At 48.6% G+C, this 19,844-nt stretch overlaps 1 protein-coding gene across 10 annotated transcripts in view; it reads left to right on the plus strand.

The window, feature by feature from the left end:
* Window positions 1–19,844, plus strand: part of DISC1 (DISC1 scaffold protein) — a 488,958-nt gene that overhangs the window by 122,948 nt on the left and 346,166 nt on the right. For all 10 annotated transcript variants that reach the window (XR_011253159.1, XR_011253160.1, XM_069572613.1 and 7 more), the window contains one exon: window positions 17,870–18,846. Coding sequence is in view for 8 of the 10 variants with exons in the window: in XM_069572613.1 (XP_069428714.1) it covers window positions 17,870–18,846 (977 nt within the window). In the remaining 2 variants the exon portion in view is untranslated. The remainder of the gene's footprint in view (window positions 1–17,869; window positions 18,847–19,844) is intronic.

The raw sequence follows: 19,844 nt of genomic DNA on the forward strand, positions 1-19,844 counted from the left end.
GGTCCCTTTTGTTTAGTTATGCTTTTATTTCCTTTGCTTTAGGGGACAGTTCCCCAAAAATATTGCTACGATTTATGTCAAAGAGTGTTCTGCCTTTATTTTCTTCTAGGAGTTTTATGGTTTTGGTCTTACATGTAGGTCTTTAATCCATTTTGAGTTTGTTTTTGTATATGATGTTAGAGAGTGTTCTCATTTCATTCTTTAACATAAAATCTGTTAATTTCAAATTCTTTTTCATAACCCTGCATTTGTACTCTCCTCCCATCACAATTACTGTTTTTAATATCATGTCTTACATCAAATTGTTTTTTGTATCCCTTAGCTGCTTATTGTGGATATGGATGATTTTACTACTTTTGTCTTTTAACCTTCCTACTAGCTTTGTGTATGGATAGTTTTGTACCTTTACTATATGTTTGCCTTTACTGATGAGCCCTCTCTTTTGTAATGTTCATGTTTCTAGTTTTAGCTTTTTCTTTTTAACTTTAAAGAGGTTCCTTTAGCATTTTTTGTAAAGCTGGTTTGGTGGTGGTGAATTCTTTCAGCTTTTGTTTGTCTGTAAAGATTTTGATTTCTCCATCAAATCTGAATTGGAACCTTGTGGATAGAGTATTTTTTGTTATAGATTTTCCCCTTTTATTACTTTAAATATATCATGCCATTCCCTTTTGATCTGCAGAGATTCTGCTGAAAAATAAGCTAATAGCTTTATGGGAGTTTCCTTGTATATTATTTGTTGCTTTTCCATTCCAGTCCATTTTTAATATTCTCTCTTTAATTTTTACCATTTAAGTTACAGTGTGTTTGGTATGTTTTTCTTTGACCTCATCCTGAATAGAAGTCTCTGTGCTTTCTGGACTTGGGTGACTTTTTCCTTTCCCACATTAGGGAGTATTTCAGCTATAATGTCTTCAAATATTTTCTCAGGTCCTCTCTCTCTTTCCTCCTTCTGAGACTTCTATATTGTGAATGTTGGTATGCTTGATGTTGTCCCAGAGGTCTCTTAAACTGTCCTCATTTCCTTTCTTTCTTTTTTCTGTTCGGCTTCAGTAATTTCCTCTACTCTTGTCTTCCAGACCACTGATCCATTGTTCTGTATGTTTTGGTGTCCTGTTGATTCTTTCTAGTTTACTTTTCATTTCCCTTATGGTATTCTTCATCTCTGTCTGGTTGTTCTTTGTACCTTCTGACTCTGTTAAAAGCTTCTAACTTCCTGTTCTGTGCACCCATTCTTCTCCCAGGTTCTTTGGTCATCTTTATGATTATTCTTGGAAGAGGCATGGCAGCCCACTCCAGTACTGTCGCCTGGAAGGTATGGAGAGAGGAGCCTGCAAGGCCTCAGTCCATAGGGTTGCACAGAGTTGCACACGAGTGAAGTGACTTGGCATGCACTGAGGATCATTACCTTGAGCCTGTTACTTGGTAGCCTGCCTATCTCCACTTCATTTCATTCTTCTTCTGGGCTTCCCTCCTTTATGGAACATGTTCCTCTTTCACCTTTTCCCCTAACTTGCTGCTTTTGTTTTTATGTATCTGGTGGTTGTGTTTCCCAACCTTGGAGAAGTGGCCTGCTGTAGGAGACGTTCTGTGTCCCAGCAGTGCATTGCCCTCTTGTTACCCAAGCAGTATGCTCTAGGGGTTCCTTCTATGAGGGCAGCTTAGGTCTTCTGTTGTGGGGGGCTGACTATGTGGGTAGTCTGGTAGGCTTGGTTGGCTCCCAGTTTGATTGGCTGCCAGGATCTGCCTTGTATGAAGGCTGCAGGCCACTTGTTGGCAAGGGCCAGGTCATGGGCTGACTGACTGCCCAACCCAGGAGGGCCCCAGGGCCGCTGCTGGCTCACTGATGGGTGGAGTCATGGTCTAGGAGACTCTGGGGCAATTGCCACTTTGTTGGTGGGTGAAGCCAGTCCTGGGGTTAGTGCTGGGTCTACTGGTGGGCAGAGCTTGTCTTGAGTCTGGCTGTAGGGCCCAGGACTCGCTGAAGTGGTGTTGGATTGTTGGTGTGTGGGGGTCAATAACTAGACATAGTTGGGTACAGGATCTGGGGTGTCCTGCTAGTGGGTGGGGCCAGAGTCCAGTCTGTCCCAGTGGGCAGGTTGGTTCCACAGGCCCTGAGACTGTGATTTTCTTGTGTTTGGTGTCTGTCCCCTGGTGGGTTAGGCTGGTCTGGAGGCTAGAGCAGGCTCCTTGGAGGGCTAGGATGGGGCCCAGGGACTGGTGCCTGCCCACTGGTAGGTGGATCTGGGTCCTGGGCCCTCCAGGGGACAGGGCCGTGTCCAGAGGTGTCTGTGGCTCAAGGAGTCTTAAGGCACCTTGTTCACTGGTGAGTGAGACTGTGTCCCTGCCCAGTTAGTGGCTTGGCTTGAGGCATCTCAGCTCTGGTGCCTGTAGGCTGTTGGGCTAGGGAAGGGCTGGGTCCTGGGGCTAATGAGCTAGAGGGAGGGTTCCACAGTGGCTCTCGGTGGCACTGGTGTCCACATGGTATAAGAAAGAGCTCACCCCAAACACCTGCCACCAGAGTCTGTGTCCCCAGGCTGAGCTGCAGTTGCCTCCTGCCTCTTTAGGCGACCCTCTGAGAATCAGCAGGTAGGTCTGACCCAGGCTCCCATGAAATCACTGCTTCTTCCCCAGGACCCAGAACATATGTGATTTTGTGTGAACCCTTTAAAAGTGGAGTCTCTGTTTCCCCAGCCCTCTGAGACTCCTGAAAGTATGCCCTGCTGGTCTTTCAAAGTCAAATGCTCTGGGGGCGTCTCTTCCCAGGCAGGACCCTCGGATGAGGGAGCCTGATGTGGGGCTCAGACCCCTCACTCCTTTGGAAGAACCTCTGCAGTTGTGATCACAAACTTCTCCAGCTTGTGTGTTACCCACCCAGGATGGGAGGAGGGACTTGACTATGTTACGAGTCCATCCCTCCTTAGCTATCTTGTGGTATTTCCTTCTTTATGTCTTTTAGCTGTGGGAGGTATTTTTCATTGCTGATTGTCCCATAAATACAGTTGTGATTTGGTGTGCCCATGAGAGGAGGTAAGCTCAGGGTTCTTCTACTCTGCTATCTTGATTGATCTCTCTCTACTGTCTTTTTCTTTTTATTAGTTCTTGCTGAAGTAAAGTTAGTTGGACACGATTCACTTTTTTAATAAAGCATTTATTTATTTGGCTGCATCGAGCCTTAGCTGTGGCATGTGGGATCTTTTGTTGCGATGCAGACTCTCTAGTAGCAACTCATGGGCATAGTTGTTCCCTGGCATGTGGGATCTTAGTTCCCACATCCCCTGACCAGGGATGGAACCCATGTCCCCTGCATTGCAAGGTGGATTCTTAACCACTGGACCACAGGGGGAGTCCAGACACGACTTACTTTGAATAAACCGTGTAGGCGTCCTCCATTTGTAAGTGTTCATATAACATCCCTGTGATTAACCTTTGGCAGCTTATCTGGTGTCTGTGTCCTGCACATTGATTTGCAGTTGCTAGGCTTCAATTTGCAGGAAGGATCTATTTCCCTTTTTAGAACCTGGGAGGGTGCTTTTGTGTTTCCAGTCTGTTGGAGTGTCTCCTGTTCTCCCAGATTGCTTAAAGAACACCTCAGCAATCCTCTGATCTCATTTTCACATTCCTTCAGTTAATAAGTGAATTAAAGCCAATTTATTACCCAGGATTGCCTCATTTGTTTCAAAATAGCCTGTGTACAGAGGAAGCTCTATTCCCTTAGTGAGAGTTAACTCAAGTTTTAAAACCCATTCTAGAGAAAAACAGACTCATCTAGTTTGTTTTTGCTATTAAACATGTTTTTAAAAAAGGAGTCGGCCTTTGGATATCAATGGAAGTTGAGAAAAATAGCCCAAAGACTGAAAAGGTAAATGAAGAGAGAGAGGGACAAAACCCTTGATTCTGAGTGTTCTGAAAAAAGTGTGAAATGTGATTCTTTCCCTTAATAGTTCCCTTAAAACATGAGAAAGTTTTCAGAGCAGTGGCTGGTCGAGGCATGCACATGGCAAGGATTTCTGTACCTCTAGGGGAAAATATAGATCAATTAAAATCTTCAGGCGTTTCTTACATTTGTCAGAAATTGCTTACAGACGTCTGATATCTTTCTAATAATTTGGGAGTTTCCATGGACTTCTGTGCTTTTATAGTTGCCCATTTATTTTCTCTCTGCTGTCTTCTACCTTATTAAGAAGATAAGAAGAGGAAAAAAAAAAAAAACACAACAGCACAAAACTAAGTCTGAAGCAGCGGACTGTTGGAAACACGGAATAACAGAAATAACACAGTTCAGGAAAATTGTAAGATGCTATTAGGATACAATGATGTCTTCCAGTGCCCAAGAACTTGAGGAAAGAAGCTAATTTTTTGAGCCTGTGTCACCACTAATCACAAACTCTGATGGGCTTTTGGAAATACATGTCAGTGATTTTATCGTATCTTCGGAACAGTCCTTCAAGATGTGGGGATTATGGCCTTTCTTTCTTTATTTTCGGCTGTGCTGGGTCTCTTTCGCTCCCTGAGGGCCACTTTCTAGCTGTGGTGCACAGGGTTCTCATTGCAGGGGCTTCTCTTGTTGAGGAGCATGGACTATAGTGTGCGTGGACTTAGTAACTGGGTCTCATGGGCTTAGTTGCCCTGCAGTGTGTGGGATCTTCCCAGATCAGGGATCAAACCCATGTCCCCTGCATTGGCAGGTGGATTCTTAAGCACAGGGCCACAGGGAAGTCCCTATGCCTGTTTTATACACAAACAAACTGAGGTGTAGGTGGGCTGAGTCTCTTTCTCACGTCACGTAGATGGGAGCTGACAGAATCCAGCTCTTGTTTGTGCAGCCAGATCCTCTCTCTGAGTCTTGAACTGGGAACCTCATACTTGACAGATGAGGTTAGTCGTCCTCGGAGGAAACACAGGGCTTGTCTGTAGACATCGTGGCTCCAAGGTGACATGGCTGCAATGCCCGGAAGGCAGGACTGAAGTGCGCTCATAAATACAAAATTGACGTCTTACACACCGTGTGGGTCTAATCTGGAGAAAGATGCTAACACAGAGACGCTCCCTGGCGGGGGAGTAGGGAACACTGACTAGGAGGACAGAGGACAAAAGCACTCTTTTCACCCTTCTGGGCTGGGGGAGAGGGTGGGGATTGGTGGGAACCTTCCTGTCTGCAGGACAGACAGGCAGCTCCACATTGTGGTCCATGTGTGGCCAGATGTGGCTCAGAGCAAAGCTCTCTAGGGCCTCTCCATTGTGAGGAGATTGTTAACAGTCCCCAGGTGAGAAAACCAAGTTCAAAGACGGTTTACGTTGACACGCCAAGGAGGGGCGTGAGGTAGATTCAGACTCTCTCTCTTTTTTTTTTTTTTTTTTAAAAAGTACTTATTTTATTTATTTTTGGCTGTGCTCGGTCTTTGTGGCTACACGTGGGCTTTCTCTGGTTTCCGGGAGTGGGGGCGACTCTGTAGTTGCGGTGCTCGGGCTTCTCATCGCAGTGGCTTCTTCTGTCGCAGAGCGCGGGCTCTAGAGTGCGCGGGCTTCAGAAGCTGTGGCAGGCAATCTCAGTAGTTGCAGCTCCCCGGCTCTAGAGCACGGACTCAGCAGTCGTGGCCTGTGGGCTTAGTTGCTCTACGGCATGTGGAATCTTCTAGGACCAGGGATTGAACCCATGTCCCCTGCATTGCCAGGCAGATTCTTATCCACTGTACCCCCAGGGAAGTCCCAGACTCTCTTGAGAATGTCATTCTTCCTTTTGCAAGTCTTGTCATTCCTGGGATGCTGAGCCTCGTGGATGATTGATTGTGGGGCCTGGTCCCATGGGTGGCTTGAACTCCTGTGTGTGTCTGCTGGGCCATAGCATCCCTTGATGCACACGCATCTCTCTTGGAAGCCTGGACTGCAGGAATGATTCCCTGGGTGATGTGGCTTGTGCTGGCCTGGCCTGGCTGTGATATCTGGGGGTGTCATCACCATGCTCTGAACACCAGCCTCCAGGGGAGCAGCCAGCATCTCTGGCTCTTTGCACCCCCTTGGCAGATGGTCCTGATCTGAGAATTTTCTGTGATACCCTCCCTGATAGTAGTGACTGGTGGAGACAATAGAATCTCATCTTTATTAAAAAAAAAAAATCACAAAATACCTCATTTTGAGAACAAAAGCTTTCAAAAGGAGTTGTGTGATGTTTAGTTGCTTTCTACGGTATGGAAACATATTGATATAACCAAAGCACACTTGAGATATTTCAGCATCAAAGCATCCGTGGAGATTTATTCTTAAGAGTAAAATGTATTGCTTTGTTCGCATTGATTCCAGTGTGAAGAGGCACTCCAAAGGCAAGAAGACACAAGGATTCTGTATAATGAGTCTGTGCTATGTGAATGTAAATGGATACTTGAAAACAGTTTGCTCTCTTAAACATCCTAAGTATTCCCCACTGCTGTCTTCCAGAAAGTAGGACTGTTTAAACAAACCCCTTCTTTGCAGGTGGTGCAGAGGTTAACTCCAGTCCAGCCCCTGCCTGGTTTTCATCCACTCCAAATGGTAATGGCGTTTGAATCAATCAGAAAGATTTGAGTTTCCTGGATGGAGAGATGGCCTCTTGGATGCTATATATAGTATCTCAATATGAAGTGAGACTAGAAAAGTTTTATGAAAGAAGAATCCTCAAGTGCAGAAGAAAGACAATCATATTCTGTTATAAAATATTTCCTTACATCTAAGACCCAGTTAAGTGACAGGTCACACTCAGCACCCTCCCTGATGCTCACAGTGGCTTAGAGAATCTTTATAACATAGGAATCATTTCATTTCTTCACACCTGGGCATCAAGTATTTCCACACTCCAATATTGGAGTGTGGAAAAAAATAGCAAATTTCCTCTTGTTTTCTAGTAGGACCATACAGCAGACATTTGGTGCTTGTATCATTTTTAAGGACAGGCATGTAAAGTGGCACCTACCTTTGATATGGGCTTAAATTCTGAGTATTATAAAAATTTAGTGCAAAGTAGAGATTTCCTTGAAAGACAGGCTACTACTTATGTGTGAAGTGCTGACAACTTAAGAGCATTTTTTAATAAACACCTCTCAAATTTGGCATGCAAAGAGGGGCATTTAGAAAGCCATGAAAATAAGCCAGTGCATAAAATACAGCATGAAAAAGGTTAACTGTGAACTTTACAGATGGACAAGCCTGAGCAAAGCTCTCTTTTGTTAGGGTGGATGTGAGAGCTTACGGTTCTTTGCTGCAAAAATAAGAGCAGAAACTTGTTTTGAAGTAACAGCTACAGAGAGGGCTCCTTCTGGTTCATCCATATTTTATTAGGGTAGCAGTTAAAAAATTCATTAGCGACACCCATCTGGAGCTAACAGCACTCTTGAGAGGGTTCAGATGGTGATCAGATTTTTGAGTAGCACTTTACATGGAAAGAAAAAAGACAATCGTTTATGAGAATTAATAGTACTGTGGAGGCTGCTCAGTGATTTCAGAGCAAACCCTTTTACGGGTTTTATGAGTCTCTAGTTGCTAACTTCCTCTACCACTTGCTTCACCTGGAGGAAGGAGATCCAGGGGTAAAAGGGAAAGAAAAGAGAACTCAGGACATTGGATCAGAGAGTTGGGCAGGTATTGGCCGACGAGAGTGGGTGGGTTAAGTGTCCAGGGACACCATGCTAGGTGCCGTGTGTGTTGGCCTCCAAGAGCCTCCTCCTGCTCTGGTTTATCTTTACCTTAAGTTCGGTCTACAAGGCTTCCCTGGTGGCTCAGATGGTGAAGAATTTGCCTATAGTGCAGGAGACCCGGGTTCAATCCCTGAGTCGGGAAGATCCCCTGGCAAAGGGAATTGGCTGCCCACTCCAGTATTCTTGCCTGGAAAATTCCATGGACAGAGGAGCCTGGCAGGCTGCAGTCCATGGGGTTGAAAAGAGACATGACTGAGCGACTAACACGTTCATTTTCACTGCCTGCAGGGGGCCAGGTCTAGGTGCCTTGGCTTTCAGATGATACTTTTGCTCTATTCCTGACTTGCAAGTAAAAATAGCTTTTGAATGATTACTGTGTGCCAGGCTTGGCAGAGGGCAGTGAAACTCGTAGCCTTCTCTAGTGTCTCAGCAATGCCGTGAGGTGGAGTCCCAGGCGACAGACCAGATAACGCAAGTGGCAGAGTCGCAAGTCACCCAGCAGCACTCATTTGGAAGTGGCAGAGAGAGACTGTAAATGCAGGTCATCTGTCTCCAGAGCCCGTACCATTTCCTACTGAAAAACACAGGTCCATAATTTGTGTGAGGGTATGTAGATGCGTTTTAAATAAACTTTTTATTTAGGAATATTTATGGATTTATAGAAAAGTAGGAAGGATGATACAGAGAAGGCAACGGCACCCTACTCCAGTGCTCTTGCCTGGAAAATCCCAGGGACGGAGGAGCCTGGTGGGCTGCAGTCCATGGGGTCGCTAAGAGTCGGACTAAGAGTCGGACACTACTGAGTGACTTCATTTTCACTTTTCACTTTCATGCATTGGAGAAGGACAAGGCAACCCACTCCAGTTCTTGCCTGGAGGATCCGAGGGATGGGGGAGCCTGGAAGGCTGCAGTCCATGGGGTCGCTAAGAGTCAGACACAACTGAGTGACTTCACTTTCACTTTTCACTTTCATGCATTGGAGAAGGAAATGGCAACCAACTCCAGTGTTCTTGCCTGGAGAATCCCAGGTGGGCTGCTGTCTATGGGGTCGCACAGAGTCGGACATGACTGAAGCAGCTTAGCAGCAGCAGCAGCAGGAAGGATAATAGTTTCCTTCACCCAGGTTTCCGTATGCTAACATATATAATATGTTATAATATATATTATATATTTGTTGTCCAGTTGCTAAGTTATGTATGTCTGACTCTTTGTGACCCCATGGACTGCAGTCCACCAGGCTCCTCTGTCCATGGAGTTTTCCAGGCAAGAACACTGGACTAGGTTGCCGTTTCCTCCTCCAGGGGATCTTCCCAATGCAGGGATCGAACCTGCATCTCCTGGGTCTCCTGCATTGGTATATGAATTCTTTACCACTGTCCCACCTGGGAAGCCCTGTATCATGGTAGGATAATTAAAACTAAAAAATTAACATTGGTACAATGAGCTAACCTACAGCTTTTATTTGAGTTTCACCAACTCTCCATGAATATCCTTTCATTGTTCCCAGATCCGATCCAGGATCCCACACTGCATGGTGCATGCGTGGGTTTGACCCTTGAACACCAAAGTGGGCTGAATGCTGAACCGTGTTTGGGTCCTGCTGTCCTGACTGCAGACGGTGGGTGGAGCGGGGGTTTGGGGAAGTGAGAAAGCTGCTGGCCTCCTGGGCCTTCCTCATGGGTGGTCATGTCGGGGGCGGGGGCAGCGGCGGGGGTGGGCGGTGCCCAGGCCTCCCATTGTCTTATAGAAAGTGGAAACCCTATGTGGGGGAGAAGATTTAGAACAGATGCATGGGGGCAAGTTTTAAATACCAGATCACACTTGGTCCGCATGTAGTGGGCAACAACTATAGCTGCATTCCAAGAAACAAAAGAGGAAGATTCTGCGAAGAAACATGATCTACAGTGCTGTGAATAAGTTTAGGATAGGTTTGAACCCCCAAGTGTTCCAGGAGGTTATTCAGGACTCCTCTGTAGAGCAGAGGCTCCCAGCCCTACTGCCTACAGGGTCACTTAGGGAGCCTCCAAAGGACTCAGGCCCTCTCCCCAACTCTGTGATGTCATCAGCCTGGGTTGTGGCCTGGACTGTGGGATTTTTAAAAGATGACATTTCAAAGTGACTCTAATGTGCAGCCTTGTTTGGGAACCACTGATCCAGAATCTCAGCATTTCAGCTGCAGAGCTAAAGCCAAGGACAGCGGTGACAGCAGCTGGACACACAGGCTGCGTTGGTGTAATGGTGTCCCTCACTCAACACCTTCTGGAATCACCAGTGGTTTCCTTTTGGTTCTTTCTCTCCTGAGCCCGCCCCTTCTGCCAGAATTCCTCCTTAACTGGCACTGTCCTTTCTCCAGGCTCTTCTTTTCTCATCCATTCTTCTTCTCTCCAGCACAGGTCCCTGCCTCGTACTGCGTCCACCTGGAAGCCCTCCAGGCTTGCCCACAGCCTGCCGTCCCTTCTTGCCCTGTGGCCTTGCCCTGCCTACTCTCAGTGATCCTGAGAAAGAATCGTGCCATCCCTGTATACTTGCTGTTCCCTCTACCTGCAGATTCTTTACTGACTGAGCCACCAGGGAAGCTCATGTATATATATAATCTACATTCCCATAAATATCTGTGTATGTACATACACACTTGCATGTGTCTTTTTATTATACTCTGGCATGTGTGAACCCCTGAGTATGCATGTATGTGCATGCGCGCGCACACACACACACACACACACACACACACAGCCTGGTCCTCCCTGCCCATTGATGACGCTGTTGAAAATGTGCTTCCTGTTGGACTTCTGATTTTAGCCCCCGATTTAAGCTTTAAGCTTAAGCGATTTAAGGTTCTTGAGGATGCGGCTGGCTTGTTTTAGGTATGGGGAGTTTTATATGGATATGTGTATAATGGTAGAAGCTGACAAGGAAAAATAAAGACATTTTTGGCCTAATGGATGTTTTTAAAAATGTAGGCATCTTGGTAAACTAGTTAGGATGATTCTGAAGGGGTTCTTTACAGAAAGATTGAGAATCTCATTTTTCTGGCCCTGAAGTGTTTCTTTGCCTAAGTGTTTCTTGGGGACGTACCTCATGGTCTAGCGGTTAAGAATCTGCCTTGCAATGCGGGGGGTGTGGGTGCGCTCCCCGGTCATGGAGCTAAGATCTCACAGCCACGGAGCAACTAAGCCTGTGTGCTGCGCCAGCCCGTGCTGCAGCTGGAGAGTCCAAGCGCCACAGTGAAAAGTCCTTCATGACCTAATGAAGATCCCATGTGCCACAGCTAAGACCTGGCACAGCCCCAAAACCAAATATTAAAAAATTAAATGTCGTCAGAGGGTGGTGGAGGGTGGGCAGCGTGCCCAAAATGCTCAGAAGAAAGTGTACTCCCTGGCCGTTGTTACGAGGAGTCCTGGGGTGGCTGTGGTGCAGAGAAGGACGCAGATATCAGGGGGATGGCTCTTCCTGGCTTGGTGCCCCCTGCTGTGTGTGGGAAGCTGCGGGCTTCCTTTGCCCTGGGTTTGGTGCCTCCTAACTGCTGTCCCTGTGTCCTTTCTTGTTCCTGCCTGGTCTCTCTCCACAGAGAGAATCTCGTAAAACATGCAGATCAGATTCCGCCTCATTCCAGAGATCACTCTCAGGACAGAGAGCCATCCCGGTGCAGCTGGGTGCAGCGGCTGGCTCCATCCTGCCACCTGCCTGTCACCAGGGTCCCCCATCTGCCCTTGCAGCTCCGTCCCTTCCTCTCTCAGGATCTTCCCAGCAGCCTCCCCCGTGGCCTCCCTGCCTCCCGCTCACTCGTCAGATCTCAAGACCCTGCTGACCAAAACCAGGGCTCTGTCACCTGTGCCTGGGCACTGCCAGTCTGCCCATCACCCTCCCCGTCTCTGTTCCTCCGTGTGCTTGCGTGATCGCCACTGCCCCTCCCAGGAGGGCAGGGGCCCTGAGAGCTCACCATGCTCCCTCAAGGACAGGGTCTGTGTCCTCTGAGAGGCAGGTGCTTGGAGGGGAGGGATGTGGGAGAGGTTTAGGGAGGTGCCCCTGAGGATAAAGGAGGGGGCAGGGGAGCCTGCCAGGAAGACAGGGAAGGAGCAAGTCTCACAGACCAGGAGGCTCTGGTCAGGCTGACGGGGGGACTCTTGGGTGCAGGTTGTTTATAAGAGTTGTCCTGTCTCCCCTGGAACGGTCTGTGTTCACTTTGAAAGTGAAAGTGAAAGTGAAGTCGTGTCCGACTCTTTGCAACCCTGTGGACTGTAGCCCACCAGGCTCCTCCATCCATGGGATTCTCCAGGCAAGAATACTGGAGTGGGTTGCCATTTCCTTCTCCAGGGGATCTTCCCGACCCAGGGATCGAACCAAGGTCCCCTGCATTGCAGGAAGATGCCTTAACCTCTGAGCCACCCTTCCCTTTAACTCCAGGAGGTGAGTTTTGGGGTAGCACATACAGTGAGGAGTACTCTGGAGCTCAGAGAGCCCTCTGCTTTGCTGTCAGGTTAAACAACTGAGCCAGCTAGGCAACTCCACTGCGTGTGGGCACAGTCGCTTCAGCCGTGCCCGACTCTGTGTGACCCTGTGGACTGTAGCCTGCCAGGCTCCTCTGTCCTTGCGGCTCTCCAGGCAAGAATCCTGGAGTGGGTTACCATGCCCTCCTCCAGGGGATCTTCCCGACCTAGGGATCGAATTCATGTCTCCTGCATTGGCAAGTGGGTTCCTTACCACTGGTGCCACCTGGAAGCCCCAGGGAACTCCACTGCTGCTGCTGCTGCTGCTGCTGCTGCTGCTAAGTCGCTTCAGTCGTGTCTGACTCTGTGCGACCCTAGACGGCAGCCCAGCAGGCTTCCCCGTCCCTGGGATTCTCCAGGCAAGAACACTGGAGTGGGATGCCATTGCCTTCTCTGGTAACTCCACTAGCTAACTTCACATGGAATTCTCCATTCTCTGTGGTTGATTAGTCATTCCATCTTGGGATGGTTTTTGTACATGACTGACATCCCGTGCTGGATTATAAGCAGTCTGGGGGTGGGGATACATCCTCATCCAGAATCCTGTGTTCAGTGAGGACTGGTTTTGTTGGCGTGGATCGCACAATTAAAATGGAAATGCAGGAAAGCTTGATTTATTTCTCTCCAGCACTTGTCTCGCTCACCAGATTCTTATTACAGTGATCCCGAGGCACTTCCGAACCCCCAGGTGCTCTCTGAACTGTCTGAGAAAGATGAAGTTGTGCTCAGTTGAGTGTTTGTGCTTAATGTATATGACTGGATTCTGGTTCTTGGAAAACAAGTTAATCCTCAGGGATGTTGGTTTCTTTATGATCCAGAGCCTCTGGTTAACCTGAACATTTTATAAAAGTCTATGCCTTGACCATGAAAAATAGGATTGAAATTCCTTCCATGAAGAGTATATTCACTTATGTTTCCACTGTATATTGATACACAGGTCATGTTTCGTAGTCATCATGTGCTTATATGTCTCTCACTATTCTACACATCCTCAGCAGTGCCTCCGAGTCCCTGTGTTTCCCCTTCACGAGGCAGAAGTGCTTTCCCCATGGGGCCTTAGCATCACCAAGCACCTTTCCCAAACCCACACGAGCATTCTGTGTAGATTTTAACTTGGGTATTGGCTTTAAGGTCTTCCAAGTAAATTCATGAGTATGTTAATTGAGTAGTTTAGATTTCCTAGTCAAAAATGAATATGATCTGGTCAATGTATCTTAGACGCCGTCTCTGTATACTAGGGTTTGGCGGGGAGCTGTTGTAAGGATCGCATGGAGCTTATTTATAGCATAAGTTGAGGACAGTTTATATGCACCAGCGACAATAACTGACAGAGCTGGGTGTTAATTAATAGGGACTCTTAATAAATGTGGACTCTTGGTGAAGGCCTGTGAGCTGGGGGATCTGGACAAGGTAGCTGACGGATCAAGGGAGAGCCTTAGAGGTGGGGCAGGCAGGATCCTTGCCGACCTGGCTGGAAACATTGGTTTCTCCCATTTTCTGTGTAAATTATGTAAGCCGATGCTCCTGGGTATCTTATCTGGGCTGGGCTGTGTGTGGGAGCCCCGTGACATCTGGGCCGAGTTGCAGCCCTCGTCTTTCACTCCCTTCAGTCTCAGAGCTCACTGGGTGGATGCGGGTGGAGATGGGATCCCACATAAGCAGGGACCTGCCGGTCTGTGCCGTGGAGAGGTGAGGACTGTGCTCCCCTCCCCTGGAGCTGCTGTGGAGTGTGAGGCTGCCAGGGAAGGAGACAGCTGCTGTGGCCCTGCCTCCGCCTTAGCCTGTCTGGGGCCAGCTGGGCAGACTGGAGCCCTCTCTGGGTTTACATGGAACAGAGGGCACGGCTGGCTTCAGGTCCTGCCCTCATCTTGCCATAGTCGACTTCCTGCCCACTTGAACCTGTGTTTCCAGAGCTGACTGCAGCAGGGAGCCAGAAGGACTCTTTCTCTCCAAGGGCTGAATGCATTAGAAGCCTTCCTTACCGCAGGATGTAAAGGCTGGGCTTGGATGTCAGGGTGGATTTCAGGCAGGATAGATAAGTAACAGTTGGTTTCTGGTCAGAGGGACGGGGCTTCCCAGTTGGGAACCTGCCTGCCAATGCAGGAGACTTAAGAGATGAGGATTCGATCCCTGGGTTGTTGGGAAGATCCCCTGGAGGAGGGCATGGCAACTCACTCCAGTATTCTTCCCTGGAGAGCCCCATGGACAGGGGAGTCTGGTAGGGTACAGTCCATAGGGTCACAAAGAGTCAGACATGGCTGAAGGGACTTAGCATGCACGCACAGAGGGACATCAAGTGAGTGTGTGTGTGTTAAGTTGTTCAGTCGTGTCTGACTTTTTGCGACCCCACGGACTGCAGCCTCCCAGGTTCTTCAGTCCATGGGGATTCTCCAGGCAAGAATACTGGAGTGAGTTGCCATCTCCTTCTCCAGAGGGACATCATAGATGTCCTCAAATAAACAATTAAAAAATAAGTGGAGAAAGGTTTCAGAGCAGCCATGTGCTCCGTATGGGTTTCTTATTCTCCTTCTAGCTCATTCCACAGGTGCCCTCCAGATCCAACGCTGTCAGCTCCTCTGCCCTCTCTGGAGGCTTAGGATTGATACCGTGTGACAATCTCTGTTTCTGGGGTCACATTCTGGGAAAGCTCACACCTGGGGGGATGTCTGGTGTACAGGAGGATTCAGGGGCTGGGCTACCCCCATTCCCCAGCCCTACCTCTCAGCCCCTCATTTGATGAACAGTGTGGCCTGACAGCATCTTACCGGCCCCTCCATTCCCCCCAGGAACTCAGGCTCCCATTGGGGAACTGCTTGGATGGCAGCTGGGCCAGGCCTGGGGAGGTTTTAGACCCTTGGTTGAGTAGCTTTATGGAGGTTCTACAGGCGTTTGAAAAAAAGTGAAATTTCAAACAAATTATTTTCTACTTAACGTTGCTCCTTTAACTTCAGAAGAGTTATTTGTGTGATTGGACTTGCATAAAAAAATTAGCTTAAAGTCTCTTTAAGCCAAAAGACAATACAGATTTCACGGGACTCCATTTTGAAGGTATGAAATTGCTGAATAGTTTTCCTTTGGTAATTGAAGCCAGAACTCAGCGTTCTCTCTGCTTCCTTCTGGATTCATTGTTCTTCAAAAAATATTTTGCCAGTTTCACAGGCAGAGGAGAGTTAGTTCTTCTTGGCATCCTTCTGCCCCATCCTGAGCTCCTGCAGCCCTGTGCTGACCACCTCCGGGTGCAGGGGGCAGCCTCAGATGGCGAGAGCAATGAGGGAAAGGATGGGTCTCCTTGGGATCACAGAGCATAGTGACCTAGTTTGGTCTATTAAAAAAATTTTTTTTTATTGAGGTGAAACACGTATAACACAGAATTATCCTTGTAACCATTTTTAAGTGTACGGTTCAGTGTCATTAAGGACATTGACATTGTTTTGTTTCTGTTACCGCTGTCCATCTCCAGAACTTTGTTATCTTCCCAGACTGAAGCTCCATCCCCCCTGAGCACTAGCTCGCAACATTCTCCTACCTCCAGCCGTCTGCCTTCCTATAGCCCCTGGCAACCATCTTTCTGCTGTCTGTCTCTATAAATTTGACTCCTCAAGGTATCTCATATAAGTGGAATCAAACAATATTTGTCCCTTTGTGACTATCTTATTTCACTGAGTGTCATGTCCTCAAGACTGAGGTTCATTCATGTTGGAACAGGAGTCAGAACTTCCCTTTTTAAAATAAGGCTGAGTGATTTCCCATCGTGTGGATAGACCATGTGTGACCCATCCATTTGTCAAGGCACTCTTGGGTTGTTTCCACTTTGTCTATAGTGAATAATGTCGCTGTGAACACAGGGGTACAGTTATCTCTTTGAAACCTGATTTCAATTCTTTTGGGTATATACTAAAAAGTGGAATTGCTGGACCATGTAGTAATTCTATTTTTAATTTTTTGAGGAATTTCTATACTCTTTTCAGCTATACCATTTTACATTTCCATAAGTGCACATTTCTATAGAGCACACTGGTTTCAATTTTTCCACATCATCATCAACACTTGTTATTTTCTGTGTGTGTGTTTAATAGTAGCTATCCTAGTGAGTGGTCCAAAATGATGTATTAATGATTCCTTCTGTACATTTTCTGCACGTTTTTGCCATGTTCTTTTCCACCAATTCAAACTTTGATGGAAGAAAAAAAATAAAGAAGAAAAAAGAAAGATAAAACCTTTCTTTGACTTCTTGTCATTGCAAGTTGTCATCCTAAGTGATGTGCTTAGAGGAAAAGGATATAGAAAAAGCATGTGATTTGGGGTCAGATGGGCCCCAGTCCATCCATCCATCCATTCCACTTTCCTTCCATTTAGCCTCACATCCATTAATTTATCCACCATTTATCAAGCAACTTAAATGCAGGGCATGGTCATAACACAGTGGGATCCTGGATGCCTGGCACTCTGTTTACCTGATGAAGAATCTGAGACCATCTGTATTCTGGGAGGTAGGGCAGGGCAAGATGTGTGGACCCAGTAGGGGTGGGGAGCTGCGCTCCACTTCTCAGCACAGGCTGCCCGATACACAGCTATGCCTCACGTTGTCTGCTCTTGCATCTTCCATCCAGTCTGATTCGAGTTGTGGCAGGGCCCCAAGACTCAGCCACTTGCAGGGGTTTGATTTCTCTGAGCCTGTTTCCTTAACTGAAAGAAATGTTACAGTTCCTGGTTGATTCACATGACTTTGGTAGGGAGCTATGGAAATTAATGCAAATGAGGACACATGATGAGTAACGAGGTGCTACAAAATATCAAAATAGTAACTGTTAATAACATTTTAATCACAGTTATTCTGAGTGCCAGGCACTGTTCTGAGGGGTCTGCCTGTAGTAACTCATTTCGTTTAATGCTCACCACCATCCTAGGAGAGAAGTACTGTTGATATCTCCATTTTACTGATTAGCATACTGAGGCACAGAGAGGCTAAGTCACTTCCGAAATGTCACACAGCAAGAAATGGCACAATGTGGTTTGAACCAGGCAATGAGGTGCTGAGACTTATGCTGTCAGCTGCTATAGCATCATGCCTCTGAGAGGCATCAGCAGTTTCATTGTCTCTATCCTTCTCGCATAGCTGGGAGGGGAACACAGCCCTTGGTTTGGAGAACACAGCAAACAGGGCCTCCTATAATTCATTGTGAGATGAATTGATGGGCGTAGGGTCTCAGTCAGCTCTCCACGGTCCACAGGCAGCAAAGCCGTGGAAAACTCAGGTAACCAAACCATACGTATATCTTAAGAGCAGCCAGAGTAGGTGACTGGCTCTCATTCTGAGGAGTGTGCTGGCATTCGGCTTCAGCTCATTTGCTTCCCAGGCCACTCCAGGATGAAAGCGCTGATGCACTTAAACGATCAACAGGCAGGATGCTGGAGGCTCAGAAGGAACTGCCGATGTTGTGCTTGAGACATGTTAGCATAATAGCTGTGCCAGCTGCTCTGCTGAGCAGAGGAGCTGGGACACTGGGCTGTGTCTACACATCCCCGGGGTCGCTTCCGGAGGATCATCAGTTTCTTTGCCAGGCTGGCCTGGTGACCACTGAGCCAGCATCTCTGTTTGACAGATGCCCAAGGGATGACCTCTGAGCCTGGGGTTGTTTCCCATCTGAGCCAGAGAGATGTGTGTGTGTGTGTGTGTGTGTGTGTGTGTCTATGATGATGTTTTCTCTCTCTCTCCAGGAAGCCAAGATTGCTCACCACCTGCAGCGTCTTTTCGGAGGAGGCGGCTGGCACGTAGGCCGGGCTACATGAGAAGCGCAGCTGGGCCCAGGATCGGGTTCCTCTCCCCGCCAGTGGGCGCTCCGTTCCGGGCCCAGGGAGGGGCATGTGGCGAGGAGTCTCACCACCCTGAGTCCAGGGCTGGCCCGTGTGGCCTTGACCCTGGAGGCCAGTGGCGAGGTCGCTCAGTTGGGAGCCTCATTCCCAGGAGCACGGCCGCCTCGGCTCTGACCCTGGGGCACCGAGGATCGGCTCTGACGGCCGTGAGAGGAAGCCCAGGGCTCCTTGGGGCTCAGCCCCGAGCTGGCACTGCCCTGCCCAATAGGCTCAGCAAGCTGAGTGGCCCCAGGGCCACTGGCTGTCGCGGGGAGCTGCCGTCCATGGACACTCGCGAGGCCCTGAGTCCTTGCCGGGAAGCCTGGAACAAAGGCTGTCCATCCCCGGAGGACATGAGTGACACCAGCTGCAGCCTCGGAAGTGGCCCCCAGGCACCCTCCGTCCCTGCCAGCTCTCAGGACGTCTTTACCTCCAGCTTTAGTTTCATTCGCCTCTCCTTGGGCTCTGCTGGGGAACGGGGAGAAGCAGAAGGCTGCCCACCCTCCAGAGAGGCTGAGGGCCCTCATCAGAGCCTGGAGGAGAAGGAGGCCAAGGCTGCCAGCTCGGGTGGACCCCACGATCACCCTCGGCTCCTCTCTCTCCCCTTCACTCTCAAGGCTTCTCAGGGCCTGGCAGACGCTGCCCAGACCTTGGGGGGCAGCCCCAGTCTGGAGGGCCAGACTCTTCCGTTGTTGGACACGGATGCTGCCTCCTCCTGCTCCCTGGATCCCTTGTGGTTTGAAGCTAGCAGCTCTTCAGATGCTCACCAGTGGGACCCACTGCTCAGCAGATGTGAGCCAGCGCTGCTGCACTGCCTGCAGGGCCAGCGGAGGCGTCTGGAGGTGGGTGTCTTCCCAGCCTTCGGGCACGGGATGGTCATGGCTCAGATTAGTTCTAGGCAGAGGGCCAGAAACGACGCTTCTGGGCTTGACCGATTTCCCACTGGAAAATATGGCAGCACCTTTGGTGGTTGGCTGCCAAAAGATGTTGCTCCATCTCTGCTTCTTCTCTTTCAGCCTGAACTCAAATCTGTCCTCGTTTTCTCTGTCCCTTGGGCGCTCAGGCTTGTTGTTTGTTGGGCCACAGGCTCCTCTGCAGTTTCTGGCATGGGTGACTTCGGGTTGGCTCAGTGTAACTCTTCTTTGAAGCGGGAGGTCAGGACCACGGAACAGGGGACCTGGAGCTGGCTGGTGTGTGGACGGATGAGTGATATAGAGGTGGTGATGCTCCACACTGGGGCGATCCAGAGTCGCTTTTGCATTTTCAGCTCATCTCCCACTGCAGCTCCGGGAGCTCCCCACATGGAATCAGGGGCTCTGTTTCTGGTTCCTAAACCTCTCAGCCCCTTAGTTTCCTTGTTTAGAGATGATAACACCACGCAGGGTTATTCCGTGGTCTGGTGGGAATGTAAGTGCTTTGGAAATTGGGATGGACTGTAAGTCCTGACACTGCAATATTGCTGGCCACCCAGTTACCTGAGGGGTGGGTCCACCTTGGAGTAGGCGAGGTTGTTCTACCCTAGAAAGTTCCCAGGGAAACCCGGGCAGAGGTGCTTTGTGGTGACCCACTGACTCGTCCTGTTGAAAGACTGTTTTCCTTCTGGGGTGTGCATGCAGGAATACGCACACATGTATATCTATGTGCACGTATGTGCACGTGCGCATATATGTGGATGTGTGTACACATGTGCATGTGTGTGCATATGTGTATGCGTGTGTGTGTGGCGTAGGTACATGTAAGTAGGGAAGTCGAGCCTCTCTCATCAGGATTGGAAGGAGGACCTGAAAATGTGAGGCTCACGTTCATTCCGAGGGACTGATCTCCTCTGCTCTCAGCCCCT

Source organism: Ovis canadensis, chromosome 25, assembly GCF_042477335.2.
Source record: "Ovis canadensis isolate MfBH-ARS-UI-01 breed Bighorn chromosome 25, ARS-UI_OviCan_v2, whole genome shotgun sequence".
Taxonomy (NCBI): domain Eukaryota; kingdom Metazoa; phylum Chordata; class Mammalia; order Artiodactyla; family Bovidae; genus Ovis; species Ovis canadensis.